A 25,177-nucleotide genomic window follows, 5' to 3' on the forward strand; every position below is an offset into this window, starting at 1 on the left:
TCGAGTTCGTACTTTTCGAGCGCCTGAAAGTCCGCTGTAAAGTAAACGGATCCACGAATATCCGAAGGATAGGCAACCTAAGCTGACCTGATCGCGGCTAACCGCCTTAGTAAAGACAGATAAGAGGGATCGAGATTGAAGTCGCGATTGCCGATGAAATTGTTCAATTTCTGCTCCTTTTCTCATTGCCTTTCTACTTACGGTCGTAAGACGATTATGTGGTTCTTGTCGAATTTTTTAGGGGAGCGAATAGAATGACGGCCGATCAGAAGTTCTGAATGCTCAATTGTATCGACGATAAAACATTTTGAATAGCCAGTATCTATATTTTCAAAAGTAAAATTTCCATGCAAAATAATAGTTTTAGACAGAATTATTTTTTAACGATACTTAGCTGGGACATATATCTAGCATCATTTCTTAAATTTTTCGTTGATATATATATAATTTGCTATCATTATTATTTTCAAAATAAGAGAACAAAATAGTACACAAATAATATACAATAATATATATAATGTAAAATAATATACAAATAATTTTTTTTTTATATAAATTAAATGAAAGAAAATAATTTATATATATATATATATATATATATATATATATATATATATATATATAGAGAGAGAGAGAGAGAGAGAGAGAGAGAGAGAGCATGGAATAATACACATAAATTGTTGGATCAAATAATCAGGTAATGGAAAGTCGTTATATGTATCGAGCCGTTTACTAAAATCAATCAGAAATATGAAAAACAGAATATTCGTGATCATAAAGCTTTATTCAGCATAAAGTAATATTTCAAAATAATAACAAATCGACTGACACACACGAGTTTGATGTTTGTTTATGTTGCTGTATATGTACTGTAATATTCGTGTAGAATGTAGAAAACAAAACTCAAGCTGGCGGAAAGTAGCACGATCAGATCTATTTGTCGTTTCTTTTATTTGAGCATTTTTTACAAACAGTTAATTAATTTAACAGTTAATTAATTAATTTTGACAAACAATTAATTAATAATTAATATATTTGAGCTCTACTATAATTTGAATTTTATGTAATTATATGTTACAGATCAACGTTGCCTTTCAACGTAGTTATCTCCGCTGTTGAGTATCAGGTGAGTGATAAATTTTTATTTAATTGTAAAAAGGGCCAAAGACATATATATATTCTAATTTTTTATTCTTTAAAACTTTATTCACAAATTTTAAAACTTTTTTACTTGATACATCTTTTACTCTTTTTATATATTCCATGATTATTTAAATAATTTATTTCTAAATTAATCTTATAAATCATTATTATCTCTCTTATTAAAATGGGAGAGCAGATCACAAAATAAAAATACTTTTCCGATTATACAATATACATTTGAGAGATAGAGTAGTTTAATAAAAATTAATACATATATTAAATCGAAAAATCCCATAACGTGAATCTGGCTATTCTCACAATTCCGGAAGTTGGCTTATAAGCAAAATTTATTTTTTTGGTAAAAAATTACAAAAATAATTATCAACATTGACAAATATTTGATTAGCATTGTATGCATAGTGCAAAGCACGTTTGTGAACGAATGTCGCTCGAGATTGCGTTGTTACAGGGAGGGAGACGGGGGAGGGGATAAGCAAAAATGTGACGTAACGCGTAAAGCCTGCCGTGGGGGAGAAGTAGTAAATTTTGCGAGAGCGTGCGAGGCACATACGCGTTGTACGCGCACCAAGCAACACACGGGCTTCCGAGGATCATTGTCTTTCATTCATTTCTTGCGATTTCATCAGTCAGTGAACATAAAGTTCGAGTAAATAGCGATCGATCGGGACTGTTTCGAATAAACGACGACAACGACGTCCAACATTGCGAGAAAACATGCCGTTCTTTAAAAAGCTTCGTAGATTCTCCCGCCATAAAAGTAAGTCTCTCTTTACGAATTCGTACGTCTTACATATATAGTTTACATGTTTTCATCTAATCTCATATTCTATATTTACATTCACGTAATTATTTTCTTACCTGACTGTAATTTTTTTTTTTTTTTTTTTTGTCCAGTCAGTTTATATAAATTTATACACAGACAAAATGTTATATATATTCTCTTTGATATTATGGGAATTTATATTAATCTAAAAATTAATCATCTCAATACTTCATGCATGATAATGTGCAATTCTGTTTATCCGATAAGATTTAAATGTAATCTCTTTCATATATATTTTAGAAAGGAAAATTTTCTAGGATTCTACAGTTATAATAATTTTAAATTTATATTTATAAATTTTGACATTTTATACAATGATATCTATTTCTTCCAATTGATGAAAAATTATGCTTAGAAGTTTATTCCTATTTGTCATTTATTACATATTTTTCATGGCACGAGATATACATTTCAATTATTTTATAATCTTTTATAGAAATTTCTGTAGTTTTATTATTTCGGAGCTTTAAAGAGTCATTATCTCAATGTCTCGTACGAGATCGTGTTTATGTTTATTCGACTAATAAAAGTTTATAGTTCGAAGTTTATATGTATGCGCTGTGTTATTCGCTCTCTTATTCGTTGCACGACATTCTCGATACAGTGTACCGCGTTATTTCCTCGGTTCTCGTTTCTCGCTAAATAGCACATCTCTTCGACTAAAGTCGTTCGTAATCGAATTTTGTCTCGTTCGGGAGAGATTCTCAGAGCGCGACAAAGCGACGGCGACCTTTAAGGACGCGCACTTCGATTCGAAGTTTCGATGCCTTCGTCTTAACATAGTTTCGAACTCATCGGGACGTGTCATTTCTTCAGGGGATAGCAAATCAGCATTCGCGATGTAATTTGCGCGTCGATGCGCTCAACTGCCGCCAAATGAAATAGTCCCGAGTGATGCAATTTTCTCTGCTAATTGTCATGCGCGGATCAGCGTAACGGCGTTACTTCGAAGATACGCGTTAATTGGAAATAATTGTGCAAAATATTAAATGAAATAATGTTATTAGTGTTAATGAATACAATTAAGTAGTTCAATATTATAATTATCGAATAATCAATAATCATGATTAATGTACAGTGTAAGCTGATTAGAGCTGACAATCATTGATCATGTGTAAATTTAGAACAGTATTTAATTAATTAACACACGATGATTTAAGATGATTGTTACAATTAATCAATTAATACGTTGCAATATATTTTAAACATTTAAAAATTATTCGTATAAATTGAGTATTTTTAAACAATTCTTTGATACTGGAATTTCATTTTATTATTCAATGAACAATATATTAAATTTGATAAAATTTTAACAAGTTCTATTTCGAGTTTAACATTTGCAAGAGCGAACCCTCAATTTAGTCTTGGCGCATTAAAAAAACTGTTAGAAAGACCAGAAAATTACCATATTAAATGTTGCCGCATTATTGCCTCAACATGCTTTGAAGCCATAATTTTAAGCGCAAAAATATCGCGCAATTTTCTTGCCTCGATTTTTTTATTGCATTGCTCTACTTTATGGTGGGACAAGTGACGCCGGTATCGAATGCGATGAAATATCGAAGTCGCGCGTTGTAAAGATACAAGCGCAATGCGCGTTGGCGCGCATCCTATTTTATGACGACTGGCAACGTGTTGTCGCGTTCAGAATAAATATCGGTCAATATTTATCGCGGAATGTTCGAATTCATCATAATACACGTTTCGCTACATTTCTACGATGCGATGCTCGGTAAATAATAAATATGAACGCGAGCATGAATTGCGCAACCATTACGACGATAAAATCGAAATATTCTTCCGGAAATTCTCTGGAAATATTAATTTTATTCGAAGAAAACTGATAAAATATCATTTACTAAAAACGCCGATATTTTTTTCTACAATAATTTTAAAATATAACTCTACACTTTTCAATTGATTTAGAAAAAAGATAAATCTAATTGTAAGATAACATCTCTATAATCCCACCAATACATTATTAATTCATTTTTCTTTAGTAATAAGTGAGTTTAGTAAGAAAACAATGAATGAAAGAATTTAGATAAGTATAATGCAAATGTATCTGTTTGTTCTTGAAAGAAAAATGGCTTATTAGTAATAAACTATTGCATTACGGAAAGATTCAATAATTCGTGCTTTAAAAAGTTAATCAAGAGATATGTTTGAGATCAACGAGATCGCCTGCAAACAACCTGTCGGTGCTCTCCAAGCGGGTTTTTTTCCATTTCCAATATACGCTATGGCATCTTAATTATACATCTTTATCGTGTGCAATTTCCTTTCACTAACAACCGTTAGACGTCCGTTGATTTCTTTCTATTTTTTCTTTTGCTTTTTTCCTTTGCTTTATGCTTTACGAAACGATTATACATTCGACTTTTTCGTGCGGTGCATAGTTTCCTGCACCATGTAATTTTCATCTCCCCGATAGCTTTACATAATAAAGCCATGCACAGTTTTCACTTTACCGTAGTTCGTCGATCGTAATCTCACTTGCATTCGATTTGATGATGTCGGTATCATTTATGAATTCGTTGTATCAACTACTTCAATATCGATATTTTCTTTTTTTTTTTTAAACAAAAGATATTGCTGATTATTTTTATAAATTATTTGGTCATGATTCAGCATACTCTTGAAACTTTTAAGAATGAAAGTTTTCAGATGCTGAAACACATATCTTTTCTAGAAAAGAAACATACTTTCCCGAGAAAGTAGATGTTTCTTAGTACGAAATATGTAGTTTATGTAAAATAGTAAAGATTCTATTTATAAATTTCTATTCTCTCGCATAATATTTTTTTATTTCTCTCGACTGACAAAAGACTTATTACAGAACATTGTGTTGCCAGGTTAACAAATTATTATTATTTATACGATTATTACACCATAATCAATATATTGATATATACGATTATATATGATTTTCTGGAATATATAGAGAGAGTTTTTAGAAATTAGACGACATAAAAAGTATACAAAAGAAAATAGGGAGACATTTTTTTTCAAAATTACCAATTCAAATGCGTTGCGACGCGTCGCCCGGAAAAATCCGCTTCACTTCGGTCGCTCATATACTTTGGTTTATTTTCTCGCCGTCCCTTTTTGCATTCTCCCAAATCGTACAAGTTTCGCTCTGACTATGGGATGTGCTTCCATTTTTCTGGTGACACAATGTCAACGATGCGCCGTAGCGCATACTCGGTGTACCGACCGACAAATTTACAGCTTGCACATATGCAAGCCCGCGGGTTTACATCATCTGGCGTCGACGTTTATTCAAATACACGAGCGAGAGAGCGCGCGTCCATCATTTTGCTGGCTAAATTTCCGTCCTTTTCGGCCAACCGCGCTGCATTAGTGTATGTGGCATTGTGTATATATCTGTTTGTGATGCGACGAAAATTCATTTCTCGAAAAGGGTCATGACCATTACGGCAGAGAGTAGTATAAAAGAGTAGTAAATAGAAATAGCAAAAGAGTAATGCCAGTCGTAAGGAATAGATTAATTAATGTACGCGCGTTCTTAGAAAGATTGATGTTATAAATAAGTATGGAGAGAACGTTTAATATTTTCAATGTTCATATATAAATATATATAATAATTAGAGAGGATAAACTAAAATCAATAAAAGATAATATATGAACAGTATCCATATTTAATTAAATTTCATTGGTAAATAAAGGTAGGATGGGGAGAAGGATAAAGTGCCAATTAATGAAAATTCTATTGATTATGCTTGAAAGTAGAATTAATTAAATTCAATATGATCACGGAGAAACAATTTATATTAATCCATAAATTAGAAGCAGAAAGAAGCAAAGGGAGAAAAAATCATTTACTATGAATGTCGTTTCTGTAAATCGGCTTTTGATGCACTGAATTTGAATGAGAAGTGAATTTAAATAAAAATGTATAAATAGATGGCATATTAAATTTTTAAACAAATTTTCAAAAATTTTACAATTTTGAGAAAGAGAGAAAGAATTTTTATTTTTGAGATTATTTATTTTCAATTTTAAATTGAAGAGATTGAATCAATTTCTAATTTTTTGGTTATTTTAAATAATCAAAAAATCAAATTTATTTTAAAAATTCCTTTAAAAAATATGATTTATGTCAATGCCATCGATTAGTTTATGTTTACGGTTTATATTTTCTTTTCACTGAAATCTTCCGTAAACTTGAGGTTTTAAACTTTTCCGTCCTGGAGATAGCATCGCGAGCATAGCGGATGGAAACGGCGATGAAATCCGAAGTCACGTCCGTGGAAAAGTTGAGCGCAGACAGCTTAGAGGTTGTAAATGTTTAGGGGGTACAGCAGCCAGTCGTGGCTGGAAAATTTCAAATCCTTCGATCGTACATTTTGCTCGATTTCTTTGGGCTGCAGTAGAGAGCTTTCTTCGGTTTCTCACCGCGAAGAAGGATTTACCGACGAAATTGAGGTTTCATGCACATCTCGGTATCGTTAACCTTAATCTTTTTATCCTTCGCCGTTGAGGTGTACGGAAGTACATTACAATTCATTGTGTACTCCGTTGTATTTTTGTTCGGTTATATTTTTCAGTATTTGATTTTTCTTAGACAATTCTTCTTTCTCTAGCAATTCTGTTAATTTTTATTTTAGAAGGAAAATAAAACTCTATCAATCATTTGATTTTTCTTTAAAGTTTAACTAAAAGCTACAAAATTTCTCTCTTCTTTAAAACTCTATTGCATTAAATAAATCCTGATATTTTTATTTTTAAAATTATATTTACATTATAAGGAATTAAATTATCGCAATGTTGAAAAAAACAATCTTTACAAAAAATATGGGAAGATTATAATATATTGCCTAAGAGAATTCTAGATCAACGTTGTTGAAAAATGATTCATCTTTCGTTGAGCGTCTAATTTTCTCGTTAGATCGCGCTAATTTTTTTCCGAAAGCGCGAACCGATCAATTTTTCACATCTTGCAAGTGAAGGTAATAGCGCGAGTGCGTTCGCGACAGCGGCTTTTCTTCGTTCGAGACAAGAAAGATTGATATCGCTCTTGTGCACGCCAGATTGTACACGTTAGATAGATAACGGGCAGAAGCCGAGGTTATTCGCTCGCCGCGATTCGCGGACGACGAGGCGATTTTATTTCATACTAACGATAAATAATGGTGTACTTGTGGTCGTGCCCGTGCCGCGAAATTGTGCAATTTATATCCGCCTCTTGCATCCGCCTATCACTGTATCTGCGTCGATTACACTGCAAAATATTATTGCGCTTGGGGCGATTTTTAAATTCGGAAAAGCAATACGCATCGTTGCATATCAAATGATATACGCGGATAAATTGTAATTTAATGGTATAAATGGTAAATGATAACGGGTCATTAATTTTTCATTTAACATTGTATTTTATAAAATATAATTAATGCGCTCATATTTTATTAATATATTATTAATTTATTTTACATTAATTAGTTGATTGTTCTGTATAAATTTATGCGATTTACTTGCACTTTTTTCGAATATTTCTATTATAGAAAAAAATAGATACCGTCAAGAGTTTAAAATATCTCTCGAGCTTATATAATTTACATATATTATGTACGTAATACTATCTGAGACTATTTTAAATAAATTTACATAAAAAAAAAGTCATTTAATCGCATATTTAATCACGATAAATAAATCTTTTCCATGATATTAGATTTAAGTATATTTCCTATAATTTAAATATATTATATATATATATAAATTAAGATCTTTTTTAAATCATAGTTGATTACTGATTTACATTTAAATTAGATTATTTTAGAACATGTTATATTTTATACGAAAGACTCATTTGATATTTCGAATATACATTTATATGCAAATTCCGCAATTAATTCGATACGAATGATGACACAGTTCATCGCTATCTCGTGACGTTATGTAATTTACATATACATATCTCGCCGATAATGTTCGCGCAATAAAGAATTGCGATTGATCTTTGTTCGACTATAAGCGAAACTCGCGAAGGCTTCACAATCCGCTGATACAGTTGTTGAAATCGCACAGTGTCAAGTTCAATATATACGCAGCTTTGTATTACAAAATCGAGTTACAAAGAGTTTAGACAGATTTGCGTCGCACAATATTTACGTTTTGTTATCGCATTGAATTGCGAAAGTCATCCCACGAAACATGCGTCTAAAGATGTAGGTCGCAAGACTGATCAGACGAATTAGCATAGGCTATTTAATCGCTCTCTCTCTTTCTACGCATTATATTTTATCAATATCTAGTTCAATTCGTCTCTGTACGAAGTTCTGTCGCATATCAGTTAAATTTTTATTTAGCATCGTTTTAACTGATATAAAGCGATAATGTATCATTCTAACTTACACTAAAAAGATCTAGAGAGAAAATGTTAAGAATATCAAGAATGTATTTTCATATAAGGAAGCATGAAATCTCGAAAAGCAACTTCAATGGAATGTAGCGTTAAATTAAAACAAACATCAATGGGAAATTATTAATATTAATATTATTAATTGAATAAATATTTTTTTCAATTCTTTCTCATTTCTGATAAATATTCATAAAAATCGGAGTACTATGTAATTTGAAGCGACTTTCGAAAGCAGTTTGACGGGATTTTAGAGCATTCATTAGATATCAGATCATAGATAAATCCTTGATGCGTGTAATGTTTGATATTAATAAAACGAACAATTATACTCGTACGAGAACTCTCGGAAATTTTCGTTAATGCGCGAAATTGCCGAATTATTCAACATACGCCGTTCATATATCCATTGGTCTCTGGTTAACATCGCGGTGAACCAAAAAAGAGGAGACAGGGGGAGGAATTAGTATTACATTCTCGTTGCTTGTAGATATATTCGAGTAATGACATTGTACAAAAACATGGAATATATCGGCGAATTGAATTTAATATTGGCACATTCGGAAGTGAATAAGCAGCATTCTTCCAACTGCGGAGAAAAAATTAAATCGATGTTTCTTTAAACAAATCTAGAAATAAAAAAGAGCAAACAAAAGAAAAAGATAAAAATAAAACTCACAACTCGTTGAAGAATTTAGAGATGATCTTTGTAAAAATGTCTTGCCCTTTAGTAAAATTCAAGATAAAATTTTAATTATGAAGCTCTATTTAAAGTTAAAAAATTTTGCTAAATTAAGTTCGGCTAGTAAATAAAATTGCAATATGATTAATGAATAAAGAATAAATAATTTTTTAAATTTGAAATTTAATTTATTTAATATCAAAATTAAAATTAAAATTATAAATATGTTAAGCTTTATGTTATTAGGAAAACATTGGTCTCTTTTTCTTTTTCTCTTTCCAATATTTCAAGATAATTATAAAATGTTAAATTTGTTTAACTTATCATTTGTGATCATATGTGTATAATAATCAATATGTAATTAAATATTAAATTACTATAAAATTAAGATACATTAAAATTATAAAATTATTAAAATTGTTACATTTGAAAGTAATAAATTTGAATAACTTGCGTCATTTTTAATCAAGCATTTCAGTATTTCACTTCAATTAATATATTTTAACATCTTACTATCTGTTTTGAATTTCGCTTTCTGAACATATTGGTATTAAAACAAGAGCTGTTTCCGTGATGTATAACGAGCTCACATCTTTTGTTCGAATTTGTCTGATCTTTCATATCCTTCATGAGGTATTATTCTTTGTCTTTTTATTCGCGAAATAACTTTCGCGAATTGTCCGACAAATTGTTCAGTCGACGGCGTATTTTCACTCGTAAGCTTGCGAATGAAAAAGCGGAGAGCGCTCGATTATGAATCACGCGCATGAAGCTTTTCGCGTTTCTTGTAAGATTTTCTATGAGAGATCATACAAGCGCACTGGATTACTACATTTGCTGCTTTCATTTTTCTGCATCTGTCGTAATTCCGTTATTTCAGTATTGCTACAGAGAATTGCCACGTCTGGGATGTATAATTTTTTCAAGCATTTGCAATGGAAAATTCTCGAACTTTTCACGCGGAATTAATCTCTCGCGAATATTGTCCGCAATATTCACGAGTACCAATCGCCTGCAGTTTCACGATGAAGTAAAGAATGAACGATTGTACGTAGAAAATTAAATTTATAGTACATTCACACACATATATAGATATTCACGGAATATATTTTAATCATATTCATATTTAAACTATATTCTTAAAAAAATATATACACAAATAAATAAAAATTTATGAGTGACAGTTAATGCTAATAATATTAAAATGTTAAATAAAAGAAGTGTGCTATTTTATATTCGTCTATTTTGTCAAAATCAATTTATAGCTGCGACAAGTTAACGATCGTTGAAAAAAATGACATTACTGCGCCATTTGTTTGTTGGCGTTGAGATATTACTCTGAAAGTTTTTATGAACGTAAATCTATGTTAGTTTTTATTTTTTTTTTATTTTAACTGTTTGCGTGCATGAATGTATAACGATATACGACTTGAGTCGTGAAGTGACGAATGCGAAAGCTTTTAATGCTGACTTTGATCGATGAATTCTTGTCGATTTTCGCGAACATGTAAGCACGAATTGACCTCGTTCCTGCTACATTCCCGATAGGAAAATAAAGAAGTTTCTCGGTGCAATTTCGTGTCCGGAATTATAAAGAGCCCTTGTGACTGTCGCTGAATTCGATTATAAATGATTATTGTAAAAATGAGGATGCCATGGTGAAAAATATTTCAAGGAAAAGCGTCGCCTATCGATAATATAAGATCAATATCAGAAATTTCGATTTTAATCCGAAACTTTCCGAAAGAACGCAATGATTGGGAATAAGATAAAACTGAAGAGAAAAGAAAATTTTTCAATGAGAAAAATCACTTTCTCTTTCTCACATCATTTTTTTTTTGTCTACACGAGATAAAATTACATAGTGATCTGCGGATTGATGTTATGTCTTGTGAGGGTTGACCCGGTGTTAAAGTTTTTTTCTTTCCTGTCACTATTTTTCCAACAATCCTGTCGCAACGACCGACGCTCCCTTCGTTATTGGTGGTCGCAGAGGATAACCGTTTTCTCGGGGTGGGAAGAACAGGAGAAGGACAATGGCGAGCCGTAGATGTCCCCCGAGAAATTACTTGATTTCCACGGCAAAAACTCGCGCGAAAGTTGGTCCTTTCTCACCGTTGCTCTATCTATCAGATCCTCTTCGCGTCCGTGGCTTTTTTCTCTCACGTCTTTCTTTCGTTCTCTCGCCTTTTATGCTGGAAAAAAGTGTTCTCGAGCCGCTACTGCGAGATTTACGGTCCTTGCGTAGCTCTTGAGGAACATGAGGCTCTGAAAACAAAGACGGCAGGGACGCATGCAGGAATTTTGGCCATTCTTAAAATTTGGAAAGTGAAATTTTCAAAATGATAGAATCGCAAAATAAAAAGATAAACGAGATAATATTCAGAAGATCGAAAATGATTCAAGTAACTGCAAAATGTTTTTTTTTTTTAAGATTTTACCGCGCAATATTTTCTTCTTGAAATTACTTTTTCTTCAAAATTTTTTTTGTTCATTAAATCTTGTGCGATTAAAAGTATTTTTTCAATCTATATTGAATAAAAAAAAAAAAAAAATAGCTTATATAATAATCTTACAACATTCCGTAATGTGATACTGTATAATAGTTCTACAATGATTTACTCGATGTACGTCCTTGTTATTTTTTATTTGCGAAAATGTATATTTGCTAAATAATAGCGATTCAAGCTTTTTTTATTACGCGCCCCTGAAAGGCAGATCTGTTCGCGGCATCTTTTTCTTCAGCATGTTCGCGTCTATTCTAACGAAGAAGAATGGGAAGCACGCTTTTCTGCTTCTGATCGCGCGGTCGGTGGAAACATTGCACTATATTCCCTTAAAAGATAAAAATACGGTTAGCGCTGTGATATCTTGCTACTGAAAGTATTTTAAATAAAGTGATATATTTGAAATAATTAAATAAATTTACAAGAGCTTTGTTAAATTTTGATAAAAATTAGATATTAATTTTCTATGAATTGAAATTGTGAGATAAGAATTTATTTTACTTAATACTATGCTATTCTGTTCTTATTAATGCTTCATATCGTGTTAAAAATGAGAAAAAAATTATCTAATATTTTGCAACATGTTTTACAACAATCAAATTATTATCAATATGAATTCCTAGCAAAGATTTAAATGTAATTTTTTTGCTACACGATTGTAGTCATCTTGTATACTGAAAAAAAGGCTCTAGAGATGCTTGAATATCATATAAGAGTACTTGGATTCGTACACGTTATCAGGGACTTTTGATTGGTGCGATAAAATTTATTGGACCACATCGAGCGATTAATTGTAAGTAGCGGAACGTGAGAAGAATTAAATGAATCCACGAGATCGATCGAGACGAGATCCGGTCTTTCTGCGGCAATGAAATGCCGGCCAGAGGCCCGATTGTTGCATCAGCCGACGCAGCACTCCCGTTGGGCCCAATTATGTCTCTCCTCCCTCCCGTTCTCTCTCTCTCTCTCTCTCTCTCTCTCCTCTCCGACGCTCTCTTTCTTTTTCCTCTTCCTTCGTGACAGTAATCGGTCCTGCTCTTTCAGAGTTCGCGAGACGAAGACTCGTTATACTTACACACTTACTACTAACCCTGAATTCTTTCTTGTGCCTTGCTTTTCCATCGCGAGAGCTCATGTCGGACTTGCATCAGCCGATCTCGGTCTGGCAGCATCTGGTTCATTTCTTTTTGTTCTTCTCTCTCTCTCTCTCTCTCTCTCTCTCTCTCTCTCTCCGATGTGCACGGAATACATGCGGTCACTTGTGCAGTCGACTAACGGTCGAAAACTTTTTTTTTTTTATTTTGCCGGTGGATCTTTTGCCTCTTTTCCTTTTTTTTTTTCTTATTTCTCGTTCGAGATAAATCTTTCTTCGCCCGTATCTACCTAAAGTTTTACATGCTCACGTTTGAACGACACGAATCTGCTGCATACATTTCTATATTCGATAATCGATTCGATGTCAATGTGCGCGGAAGAAAATGGAGAAAAATTTAGAAAAAAAAGAAAGAACACAAAAAACTGTCGAAAATTTATTTAATTATGTTCTACGCGCATTTATATGATTTTTTAATTAATAAGTTATTTAATTGATACGTCAAAATTGAGGGAGTCTGTTTTATTATTTAGTTTATTTTAAAGTCGATCTCAGTATTCCAAACATAGTGGTTGACACAATGTTAGTTTGACATTTCGATTTTTCTCTTTCTACTTTTTAATTATAACTTTCACTTGATAAGGACCAAAACCATATGGTCGAAACGTCGTGATATAATAATCAAACAATAAATTGCCAGTTTGGTCGTATAAACACTTGTTTATTTATTTTAAAGTTTCAATTACTTTTGTAATTGTTTAAATAATAGTTTTTTACTCTTCAAAATTGTCTTCAGCTTGCTATTGCTAGGGAGTACCGTTTAATCAGTATGCAGGATAACGAGTTGAGGTAGAAAAAAGCAAGCGTATTAACGGGTTAATTCACGCAAAATACAGACACCGAAAAAAGCAGCGAACGGCTGCGACTCCTCGATTTCAACGGTCGACTAGTCGCAGCAAGTACAAGCAGCAGGTGTTACAAGGGTGGAGATGTCGAGAATATCTCGCTCCTGTCTCGTTTGCAAGCGAAATTCTCCTAATTGCATCGTTGATGGGACACGAAGCAGTCCTGGCGATGTTTTTCCAGGCATTAAATGGGATTATTACGGAAGGAACGACGATCTACCGCTTTTTACGAACTGCGAGCGTGATGTGAGAAGATGGTTTTCAATTTGAATAATAATCCTTAAAGAATATGGTATTATATATATATATATATATATATATATATATATATCCTCATCAATATTTTAACAATAGAATAATTATAAAATTTTAATCAATAAAAAAATATTTAAAATTTATTTTTTATAATATATATAAATTTTTGTAGATTTTCCAAGCACTTTGTCGCACTTAAAACTGCGACAAGACATTGTGACTTATATGTGATCAGAAATAGAGCAAAAAAAATATTTAACTTACAAGGATTAATTATTTATTGCAATGTTTAACGGGAGAACAATTAATATTTGTCTGCATATGAAAGTATACGAAAAATGCTACATAGAATAATCAATGTTATTTAGCTGACAATAAAAAGAGAGAAAGCTTAAGTAAAAAAGAGACAGAAATGATAATATTAAAATGAATGATACATTTCAACTAGTTACATCAAGAATATAATTGTCCAAATTGTCTTAAACATAGGTTTTTCATGCATGTAGCATATAATATAATATAAATAATTGTTGTGAAGAAACTTTTTAATGCATCGGGATATCGCGGATTAGTTTTGATCGATAAGGGAATTATATTTTTTGGTTGCCTTTGTCTTTGAAAAAGTCAAGAAAATGTCAAAAAATATTTTTCTTTGAAAGTCAGAAATCTCAAAGAATCTCTGCAACTTTGAGATTTGACTGGATCAAGGCCAATCAAAATCGAGCAGATTTAGAAAAGCAAAGCTTCTGAAGGAATACCTAGAAGGAAAAGATAAGAAAAAGTGACGAAGAAAAAGTAATGTGTGCAAAACAAGAACAACGATTGTCAATCAAATTGGAAAAGGAAAAGCATTTACAGTAGCGGTACTGTCAAAATGACGAAAGAGATAAAGAGAGAGAATGAGAAAGAAAAAAAGAGAGAAAAAAAAAGAGAGCGAAAGAAGACGATGAAAGACGATGAGAAAATCAGTTATGACGGACGCGAGTTCTCTTCAATCTTCTTAGCTCGTAGAGATGAGCTTAGCGTGAATGCATTATTATGTTTGCACATGTTCACTAGATGCTTTATTTATTATTTTTAGTCTGTTGAATACACTTTCCCTTGTTCAGTAAAAAGATAGAGTTTTCTTCTTTTGTGGAGGAAGATGCGAGGTATGACGGGCTTTCTATAGAAGCGTATTATTTTATTATTTTAGCTCGAAATATTATATGAATCTTTTACAAAGAGAATTGCTAAAAGAGTGAATAGAGTGATTAAAAATTTTTTAAATTATTTATTAGGAAAATTAAACTTTTTCTTTCTCATATTAAGTCGAGAAATAAAATTATTTTAATTTAAAAATCGCGATAATATATTTTTATTGAAAAGTAATAAATTTATTTCATAAATATTTTCTCCCTCTTTTTTTTTTCTTTCTTATTGTTATCGCCAATTTTCTATAAGAAAGATTCTTTTATATATCTTATATTATAATTTTTATTTTATAAAATTTTTATTTTATTAAATTCTCTCGAGACTTTCATCTCATGTTTCTTATCCTTCTCTTTCCTTGTCTTTCTCCTTCCAGTTCGTGTAGTTTTCATTTACAATTAGTTGACTTCTCTGATAGATTCTCAGGTTACGATCCGCGTTAGCAATATAATTAAAAGATAAAGTTTTGACTTTCCTTTTAATGATTAAGATTTTGGATATATGATATGTTAGACTACCGATCAAGAAAGAGAGAGCATTGTTTTCTCAAAATAAAACTTGAATTACTTCACAATTTTATGGACATTCCACGATCGTGCAAAAATATAGAAAGAAATTTATTATAGATAATCTAAAGAAAATAAAAGCAAAATCTTTAAATGAAACGCGAAGGAATAATTATAGGAATATTTATCGAGAATATATAAAATCAATTGTTTATAAAAAAATTTAAAACCTATTTATTATTTGTTGAATATGTTAGGATTATAATCACTAAACTATTAAAAAATATTTAATTGCGATAACAATTTTTGTTTAAAACTTCTTTTTTTATGAAAGTGCAAACTGATAATAAGGTATATAAAATATTTTAAATAATTCTTTAAATTAATTATCAAGATTTTATAAAAAAAATGTTTAGGTTTCTTTTATAATTTATGTATATATTTTTTTAAATATTATATATTTCAAAAACATGCGTAATTATTATGGCTATTGCAACCACATGATCACGAACATGACGAATGTTGTATACGTTCTGCAGAATCGCGTTCTACAATAATCGCGAAATAGCTCGGATATCCTACATATACGCGATAATAGCGAAATGCTGAGGCACTCATGTAGCATAATAGCAAGCTGACATGCTCGGCTTACATTGCTCTAACGAATGAAGCGGGATATTTCGCAGCAGGGCGAGGAGTTTACCAGCGTTACGCCTTTATTCAAATAAGAGTAATTCAGAAAAAATCAGAATCAATTTATACAAAACTTCTAAATTTTATTTATAATTTAGTATCTAATTTTTTAAAATTTTATTCTTTTAAGATATTTAATGTAAAAAATTACGAAGTGAGGGGAAAAGCTGGAATTTCCAATTAAATTTTTGCTAAGAAAAAATCAGCTTTAATTTTCTCAAAGAATTTTTAAATAAAGTTTGCCAGGTACATCGCCAAACATTCCTTAGAAAATTCATCTTATCTTTGGTATGTACGAAAAGAAAAGAAAAATTATATATATATATATATATATATATATATATATATATGTATATATGTAACGAAAAGATCGCGTTGTAAAAGCCGTACAATCTCCGGAAGGTCTCAAAATGACTAGCATAGTTCGCATACATGGCGATGCCTAAGAGTTCGAGTTATTCAAAGAGAGGATAGCGTGTCGTGTCTTCTACATCGGAATCTCTGTCTCTCTTTCGCTTTCAATCTAGATTATTTCGGCGAGTAGAGAATTGGATCTCACCTGTAGGAATTGTAGAAAAGGATCCGTTTCTTCACGAGCATCAAAGGCCAAGAATCGGATGCGAAATTCATGTGCGATAGTTTGGAATTCATGGCTGATATCTGGCAGATTTTCCCAGCTTCCCAGTTGTATGATTTTTGCTTTAATAATGATGAATATATATCGAACGGGCTGAACCCGCTAAATGATAATAGAACGGAATTACAAGCGTAATTTCATACCCTGATCTATTCGTGACATGTATTTAGAGAAATTTTTATTTTTCTAAACTCGCAAATTTCCGTGACGTCTAAATGCGTAATACTTAAACAAATATGAGAAATGTTATTTTATAATTTTTATATATTTTACATTTATAACATTGAACATTTTAATATATTTCAATATATATTTAATTATTTTAAATTAATTTGATAAACATTATTATACGATAATATTATATGAATATTTTTTCTAAACTTTCTTTAATTTTTGAATGTCACTTGTTAAATTATTAAAAATATAATTCACGTACACAAATAATTTTAAGTAAAATATTTTATATATATAACGTTATATACATATATTTGAAGTTTTGCTGAGAATTAAATGAAAATTTAATAATCGTTTAAACTCGCTTACTCTCTCTCTCTCTCTCTCTCTCTCTCTTTCTCTTTCTGGAGCACGTTACGTTTATTTATATACATATACAAAAAATTCGAGATGCACTGTTATATTATTTTCAAGAAACAATGGATTATTACATCAATTATTGCATCTATTATTAATGATCGTCCTTTGACTTTATGCTGCACCGTTTTGTATCCGCGATTTACTGTAATTTCTTATGCCCTTTAACAGAATTGCACTTACGAGGTTATAAACAATCGATTAGTATTATAATCATCCGCCATCATAGTACGACGTTTGTAAAGTCATGGCATCCGAGAATAATTTTTTTGTTGCGTGAAGAAAACGGTTTCCAGACGTGCTTCCAATTAACGACGCAACATGCAATTGTGCACTTTTTTGCCAATTTTAATAAAAACTCGAGTAATGTTCAAGTGAATTTGCTTAACGTGCAAAATTGAGATTCATTAAAACATCGTACTCTTTGATAAACGCACGAGTTCCATTTTTTGCTGGATACGCTCCTTTTAAAAGATGCATTTTTACTCACGGTTATATATTCCTCGAGCAATTGTATGTAGTGATTTGCATCGAAACGCAGGAAACTCTTTTCCATTAAAACAAATTGAAATACATTTGCAAATTTTCAAAAAGTGACTCATGACATTGACAATATATCGTGATCTCTCTAACAATAAGAAGTGACTGTAACAATAAGGTTTTAATAATGATAATTAATTAATGATATTTGATCAATTGTGGTTACTTTGAATATTGTATTCATGCATCTCTGCTACATGATAATATTGCAAATGTGTTATATCGAAGTATACTATAATATATATATATATATATATATATATATATATATATATATATATATATATATATAGATCAATATCTTGAAATTGGAGCAGCCAATGCTATTCTGTGCGGATCGAAGATGGAGTGATAAATACAGCATTCAAATTGGAGTATCATCGAATCCATAATTCCTAAATCCCTTTTGGAAATGAGATGGCATTATCACATTGTAAATATCATATTTTAAATATTTTTAATCTCATTTATATATTCTCATTTTATAGCTATATTGTTCCACATGTCAAATAAATTTTACATGACAGATTTAATTTACTCTCGTTCTGAATTAGTCAATACAAAATGTTTCGTGAAAATGTGTATCAAAATTTAGCAATCTTTATGGAACATGTAATATTTTGTGAAATGTTTGATAAACTTTATGTATAGGAATAAATTTATAAGGAAAAAAAAGTGTAGTCTCTCTTTTCCCTATACATTATATAAAGTTTGTCAAACATTTCACGAAATACTTCATATTCCATTTGCATCGTATTAATACATTTCCTGATCTGCACAAGATTGCGTAACAATACCTCGTTCGTATCCCGCGAGGAGAGACTCGAAATTACAGAGCGAATCCCGAGTCACGCATAATACCGTGCATAATCATGCGTAATGAAATTCGTACCGCGTTGTATGACCGATGACCGTATACGACGACGACGTATCGAACCACGTGCGCGTATGTGAGTGTCGTGCGTGTGTTTGACGAACGTGCCAAACTTGGGATTGACTCGCTGTCGACGATGTCAGCTGTGTCATTGCAAAGCTAATGAAGTAGCAACTGATGTATCATACAAGATGAAAGATATCGCGATCGATATATAATTATTCTTCTGAAATATACGAAATTGTGAAATTAGAATTTCTTGATATTATATATATATATATATATATATATATATATATATATATATATATTAGATATGAATTATTTAAAGATAAGTAAGATAAGAGAGTAAGTTATATATGATTTTTATTCGACAAAGTTTTTATAAATTTGATATATTATGATTATATGTGAAATCCATTACAATAGGGAAACACATATACATATTTTATTTCTAGATAGAAAAAATTAATATTGAAAATATTAGAATGAAATAGAATAGAATGAAATCACACACATAAATCTACATCTGGAAATTTTATTATCTCGAAACGTTGGAAATAATGATTTGGAAATAATGCTGCTTTCGCAGTTTTAATTAGATAATGCTTTTTGTGAATGTTTTAAACAAGATGATTTATATATATATATATATATATATATATATATATATATTCATGTTACAATCATATAAATTTAATTAATTATTCTGAAATATATTTATACTCACATGTATTACATATATAAAAAATATATATAATATATATAAAAAATAATATATATAAAAAATCAATAATGAAATGATCGAAGAATATAATTAATTTAAATTATAAAAAATTTTTTTAAAAAATAGATTGCTAAGAAAAAAACATGTATTGAAATGTTGTTAATAATATCTTTTTATAGAAAGTTTCTATCTTTTCCCGCTTTAGATAGAGAGAATAAAAATAAATATTAAAAGTCACGTACGGTTAAGCAATCGTTCAATTATCTCGGCACACGAATTTACGACATGTCACGAAAAACGTCATCCGGTTTCGCGAAACGTGGTCGACAAGTACATATTGTCAAATGCAGAATTCCTGTCGATGCCAACTGCCACAGCAAGAGGACGAAAAGATGAAGTACCAATCGATGAACGGAATGAAGAAACGGGCGAAAGAAGATACGTGAGAGATGCAAAGGCAGCAGCTGTGACGTCGAGCTTTTTAGCATGCATCTTTTTTTACAGACCGTCCATTATCCAGAATAAAATTCCATGCTGCGTTTTAATGAAAAATATTCGCCGCTGGTCGATTTCAGACTTAGTCTCGATTTTCGTATTTTAATATTTTCCACTGCCTGGAAAAACGTCGACCGGAAAAATCACATATTTCTTTTAACTGCTTTAACGGTTAATTTTTAATTTCAATAATATTATTAAATTTTAATAATATTTATTTTCAATTTTGTATACAGAATGTCCTAAAAGCAGCTATCTTTCATGTAATATTTTTTGACAAAATTATATTCAATTCTTTTTCAGCGAATATATAAAAAAAGTTACAGTTGTATTGCCAATATATATATATATATATATATATATATTTATTTTTTTTATTTATTGCGAGTAAATTTGAGAAAAGCAATTTTTGTGTAATATTAAAATCTCTAGAATACATCGAAAATTATGCTAGCTTTAATCGATGATTTAGATCGGGACAATAAAGAGCTGATTAGGAAATAGCGATAAGAGAAGGAGTGCAAGGCCAAGCAAAGTTTTACAACATATCCGTTAAGCGGGGAGTACAAAAACTCGCAACTCGACTTCCGAAGAACATTTGTGTCAATTTCTCTCGTCAATCATCTTGTTCGGATCTTTGCAGCAGTTTACTCCCATTCCGAAGTTTCTTTTGCGTCGCGAATTTTTTGATCAGCCGCCAATTTTATCGATTTTGATAGACGGTCTCTTTTCGTAAAAAAGAGAAAGAAAAAGAGAGAGAGACAGAGTATTTTCAAGCTTATAGTTTTTTAACTGCATGTGTAATTTCTTAAAGAAAACATATATATAATACATTTCCTTGAATTGCATTGTTTTAGCTAAATAAAATCTTCTTTACTAATATAAATAACATTTCTTTTTGTTTAATAATATAATTTATATGTGACATATAGTTCTTATCTTTTTAAGTTTAAAATCCTGTGCCTCTAAATTACCAATTAAAGATATTAACATGTATTTTCTATATTTCTAATTTTAATTTTATTTTTTTGTATTATTTCCATTACTTTGTATTTGTATACTTTTTAGTTAATCCACGCAGTACTTAATGATGCTGATATAAATTATTCTCTCTTTTTCTTAATCTTTTTTTTTCGCTTTTAAATTACCGTTTTATCCAGTGTACGATTATCTCGTGACGATCTGTTTTCGCTGGTGCGTTAGTTCAATCCGTAATCCAATGCGGCTGATAGATGCGGGTTATTTACCCAACGGGTGGACAGTTGTTTTCCCCGATTTCTCTCGATTGATTGGCAATTTCGTCGAGCGCACGCAAAATCGATTGCTGTCTAAAGTCAATCGCTTGCTAACGAACGCATAACGACCCCCATTAATCGAATGGATATCTCGTTTATTTTTATCGGAGAAGCGTACTCGAACACCTGATACATTTGTGAATTTAATTGAAAATTTTACCTTCCGATTCGAAACACAGATGCAGATTTGATAATCTTAGGTTAACTGCAAGTTTTCGACACTTTGCAAAAATTTACAATATAAAATCAATTTTCTGATTAATTTTGCATTTCTCAATGCAGAATTATATTCAAATTTTCCGGATAATTTTTCTCATTCTTTCGATTTGAAATCGACAAAAGAACTCAAGTTTACATCTTACAATAAATTAAAAAAGACAAAGATTATTATAAGATATTTATTTACTTTTCATTTAACTTTTTATTATTACTACTTTTTAGCTTTCTTGGACTTTTTACTATAATATATCAACAATTTCAAAATTTATTTATAGAGCATTCTGTAGAAAGAAGTTTTAAACTTTATTACGTCATGTGTTATTATCGATTTTTGCTTCAAAGTGTTTTTTCAAAGAAACGTTAACGATTTTTCCTTTTTTTTTTTAGCTTTAATCCGCGACAACGCAAAAATGATAAACACATTAAATCTATTATGGGGGTTATTACCTATTACGAGATTATCCGAAGTTTGGGATCTGCAAGTTTAGAGCGGGTATTTCCCATGAAATTAGGTGGCGAGACCTTTGTCCCGTGTTTCTGGAACGTGCCCGAGCAACGCATCAATTTCTTGGCGACTATGACGTCGGAGATGAATACTAAATTGCTTCTCAAGCCCATACGATCACAGCCATTTCAATGATGTTTAATCCGATATTAAATTTGCCTGTTATATATTGAATATTAACTGATAAGCTCGCAGAATTTTTAACATGTCGATTTTTGCCCAAGCTGTTACTTTTATTTGCGGTGATATGTTAGATACGTTCAATTAAAAGGACTAAGATTGTTTTTCTATAAAAGTCTCATCAGTTCACATTTCAATTAAACCTAATATTAAAATACTATTTTTCTATTTCTATGATTTAAAAGATATTCTGTTACAGATTAAATATTTTAGATTTTCCTAGTAAAAAATAAATATTCTTTATGCCGACCTGTATTAATTAAAATTTTTTATCTCAATGCAAAATTTATGATTATTCCTTTCCGATGAATATTTTCTTTTAATATTATTCTCGTCAACCCAAAATTTTCATCATAGTATGTAAAATTTTTACGGAATGTTGAATATTTTTTCATTTTTGCGTCCATCGCTCTAAAAACTTCATCTCTTAATACTTTTTTTTCATCAATTCAAAATTTTTGGACCCGCGATTTTTCTCGTCGCGGATTCGTCGCGCGAAACGTGCGAAAATAATCTTTATCCTTTCGGCGTGTGTAGGACCCGGTTCGGAAGCGGAACCGGAATCCGGGCCGACGGTGGGAGAGAAAATGAGAGAAAGAGAAAGAGCGACGGGGCAAGGACGGATGGGGATGCGCATGTTCGCTTGCAAGGGCGAAGCGCCGCTATAAACCGTTCCGGACGGTTCATATCGCGGCGCGCTGCCACCGCGGCAACACGTTTTCGCGGGTGGTCCCGGCGAACATCCCGCCAGCTGTTGTTCTTCCTGAGCTTCGTTCATTTTAATCTCGTAGCTTTCAGGGGGAGGATTCCAAAAAGCCGAAAATACACGCGACTCAATTAGTGAACGATCAGTATTAGCTCTCGATTTTGATTTTCCACGTTTTCAGCAGAACTGTTATCGCGAGAATTGTGAGTGAGGGACGAACTCTTAAACGGGAGAAAGCTTGTGACGAGAGAGAAGATCTCGGAGCTGCTGGAGTTGGTGATATTGCGCTGGGCTAGGATGTCATTCTTCAGGAGTTTGTGGAAGAGCAGCTCCAAGCATAAGAGTGAGTTGAGTTTGATCGAAATATTGGAAAACGCGAGTTTCAATGATGGGCAAACAAAGATTTTTCGCGATGGTTCATCCAACAATAAATAGGGAAATAAATAAAGAAATGAAATATTGGCAAAATGATAGATATGTCAAGTTTTCAAAGGATTTTCAGCGATTGTCTGTTATATATAATCTGCATACTCTACTATTTTTATTAGTATTTATGTCTATTGTCACAAGAGAAATACAAAAATCACATGTGATTTATCAAAATCTTCAATCATTACTTTCTATCGTCAACTTAGTCCGATGCAAGAATTTTAGTCAAGAATTTTGGAATATTAAAATTATGTCAACTTAAAAAAACATGTATAAATTTATATGAGTCATCTATAATTGAACGCGAATTTCAGTCTACAAACGTGAAATGTAACATTTTGCGGATATATATAACAGTAAATGCGAAAAACGAGCATAAGTTGATTGAGTGAAACGAGAGATGTGGGTACCAATTAACGTAACGTATCTACAGTTCAATAAGATTTCCGAAATTGATTTTCAACAGCACTTGGAGATAAACGATTCAGTGCACTTTGAGCAAATACTCACTTACTACAGCTAATCGTTCGCGTCACGAAAGATTGAATTGATCTAGTTGTTAGTTTCCATTTGTTTATCTGCAGCAAGAGCGATATTTATTACTTACTTTTGCAGTTATTTAAATTCTCTCTCTTATCCTGTTCCTTTAACTTTTTATATTTATTAAGAAATTATTGCGCAATTTTTAAAATTGATATTAAAAGAATATAACTTGGAAAAGAGAAAAAATTATAAATATTGAAATTATAAAAACTAAAAGCATTGAAATAATATATTTGTTTTATAACGTTCTAATATATTGTCACACAAAAGCAGAGATTTTATACGCGATAATGTGTGTGAGTTGCTTTATATTTTATATTAATTTTGATTGTATTTATACTACAATTTATAGCGAGCAGATAAAAATAAAGTTTCAAATAAGCAGAAGTGATAATAAAAGCAATGTGCAATATTTTTTTTAATTTGATATTGCGCAAAATAATATGCGCGTCATAACATAAAAAGGGCATTTTGGAGAAGATAAAGATTAAATCTTGAGATGGTCTAATTTCGTGCGATATCTCGTGCGATAAATTTGTTTGATAGAGAGCGACAAAAAACCAATGAATGAGACATACTCGCCACGTATTTTATATCGTGTATGCTTAACCCTTGCCATTCATTTGCTTTTCATGAAGGTAGACTGTTCTAGATTCGCAAGCGCCTATCTGTTATCGTTATAAAAACATAAAAAATTACATTCATAAAATTTAATATTTCCAATGATTTTTTATCTGTCATAAAAATATATATTAGATAATTATGATTGTACGTGATATCGAAAAAAAGAAAGCATTAACAAAATTTATGAACAATTAAAAAATATTAACAAACAAATGAAATAAATGAATAAATTTTTATAAATATATATTATATTTAATACATACTATATTTTTCTAAACCATAATTAAAACAATTAAATGTTATAATTAAAGATAAAGTAGTGCTATAATTTTTGAAAATAATAATAATAATAATATATAATTACATATTATCATAATACAGAGAAAAATCATATCATATTTAATCATTTTATTGTAGAAACATAAGAATTCATTTTTTAATCATATGTAGTGGAATAGACGATCATCATAGCGTCTTTTTTTGATGACGGTTTAATTTATGATTATCGTGTTCTTCTATTAATGCTTCAGTAGCGAGCTTGCAATAAAGATTTCACGAATGCTACTCTTCTCCCCATTCGCAGTGGATCCACGTGCTTCACCTACCGAGAATAA

General features: G+C 31.0%; 1 protein-coding gene across 3 annotated transcripts in view; it reads left to right on the plus strand.

The window, feature by feature from the left end:
* Positions 1 to 1,695: 1,695 nt before the first annotated feature.
* The window catches only part of LOC126859036 (low density lipoprotein receptor adapter protein 1-like), a 65,516-nt gene continuing 42,034 nt past the window's right edge, over positions 1,696 to 25,177 (plus strand). Inside the window, exons 1-2 of one of the 3 annotated variants that reach the window (XM_050609938.1) lie at positions 1,696 to 1,921; positions 23,149 to 23,310. In XM_050609938.1, coding sequence (XP_050465895.1) covers positions 23,265 to 23,310 — 46 coding nt within the window. In that variant the 5' untranslated portion in view covers positions 1,696 to 1,921; positions 23,149 to 23,264. The remainder of the gene's footprint in view (positions 1,922 to 23,148; positions 23,311 to 25,177) is intronic. The other 2 variants (XM_050609946.1, XM_050609955.1) reach the window with 2 other exon arrangements.

This window comes from Cataglyphis hispanica, chromosome 1 (assembly GCF_021464435.1).
Source record: "Cataglyphis hispanica isolate Lineage 1 chromosome 1, ULB_Chis1_1.0, whole genome shotgun sequence".
Classification (NCBI taxonomy): domain Eukaryota; kingdom Metazoa; phylum Arthropoda; class Insecta; order Hymenoptera; family Formicidae; genus Cataglyphis; species Cataglyphis hispanica.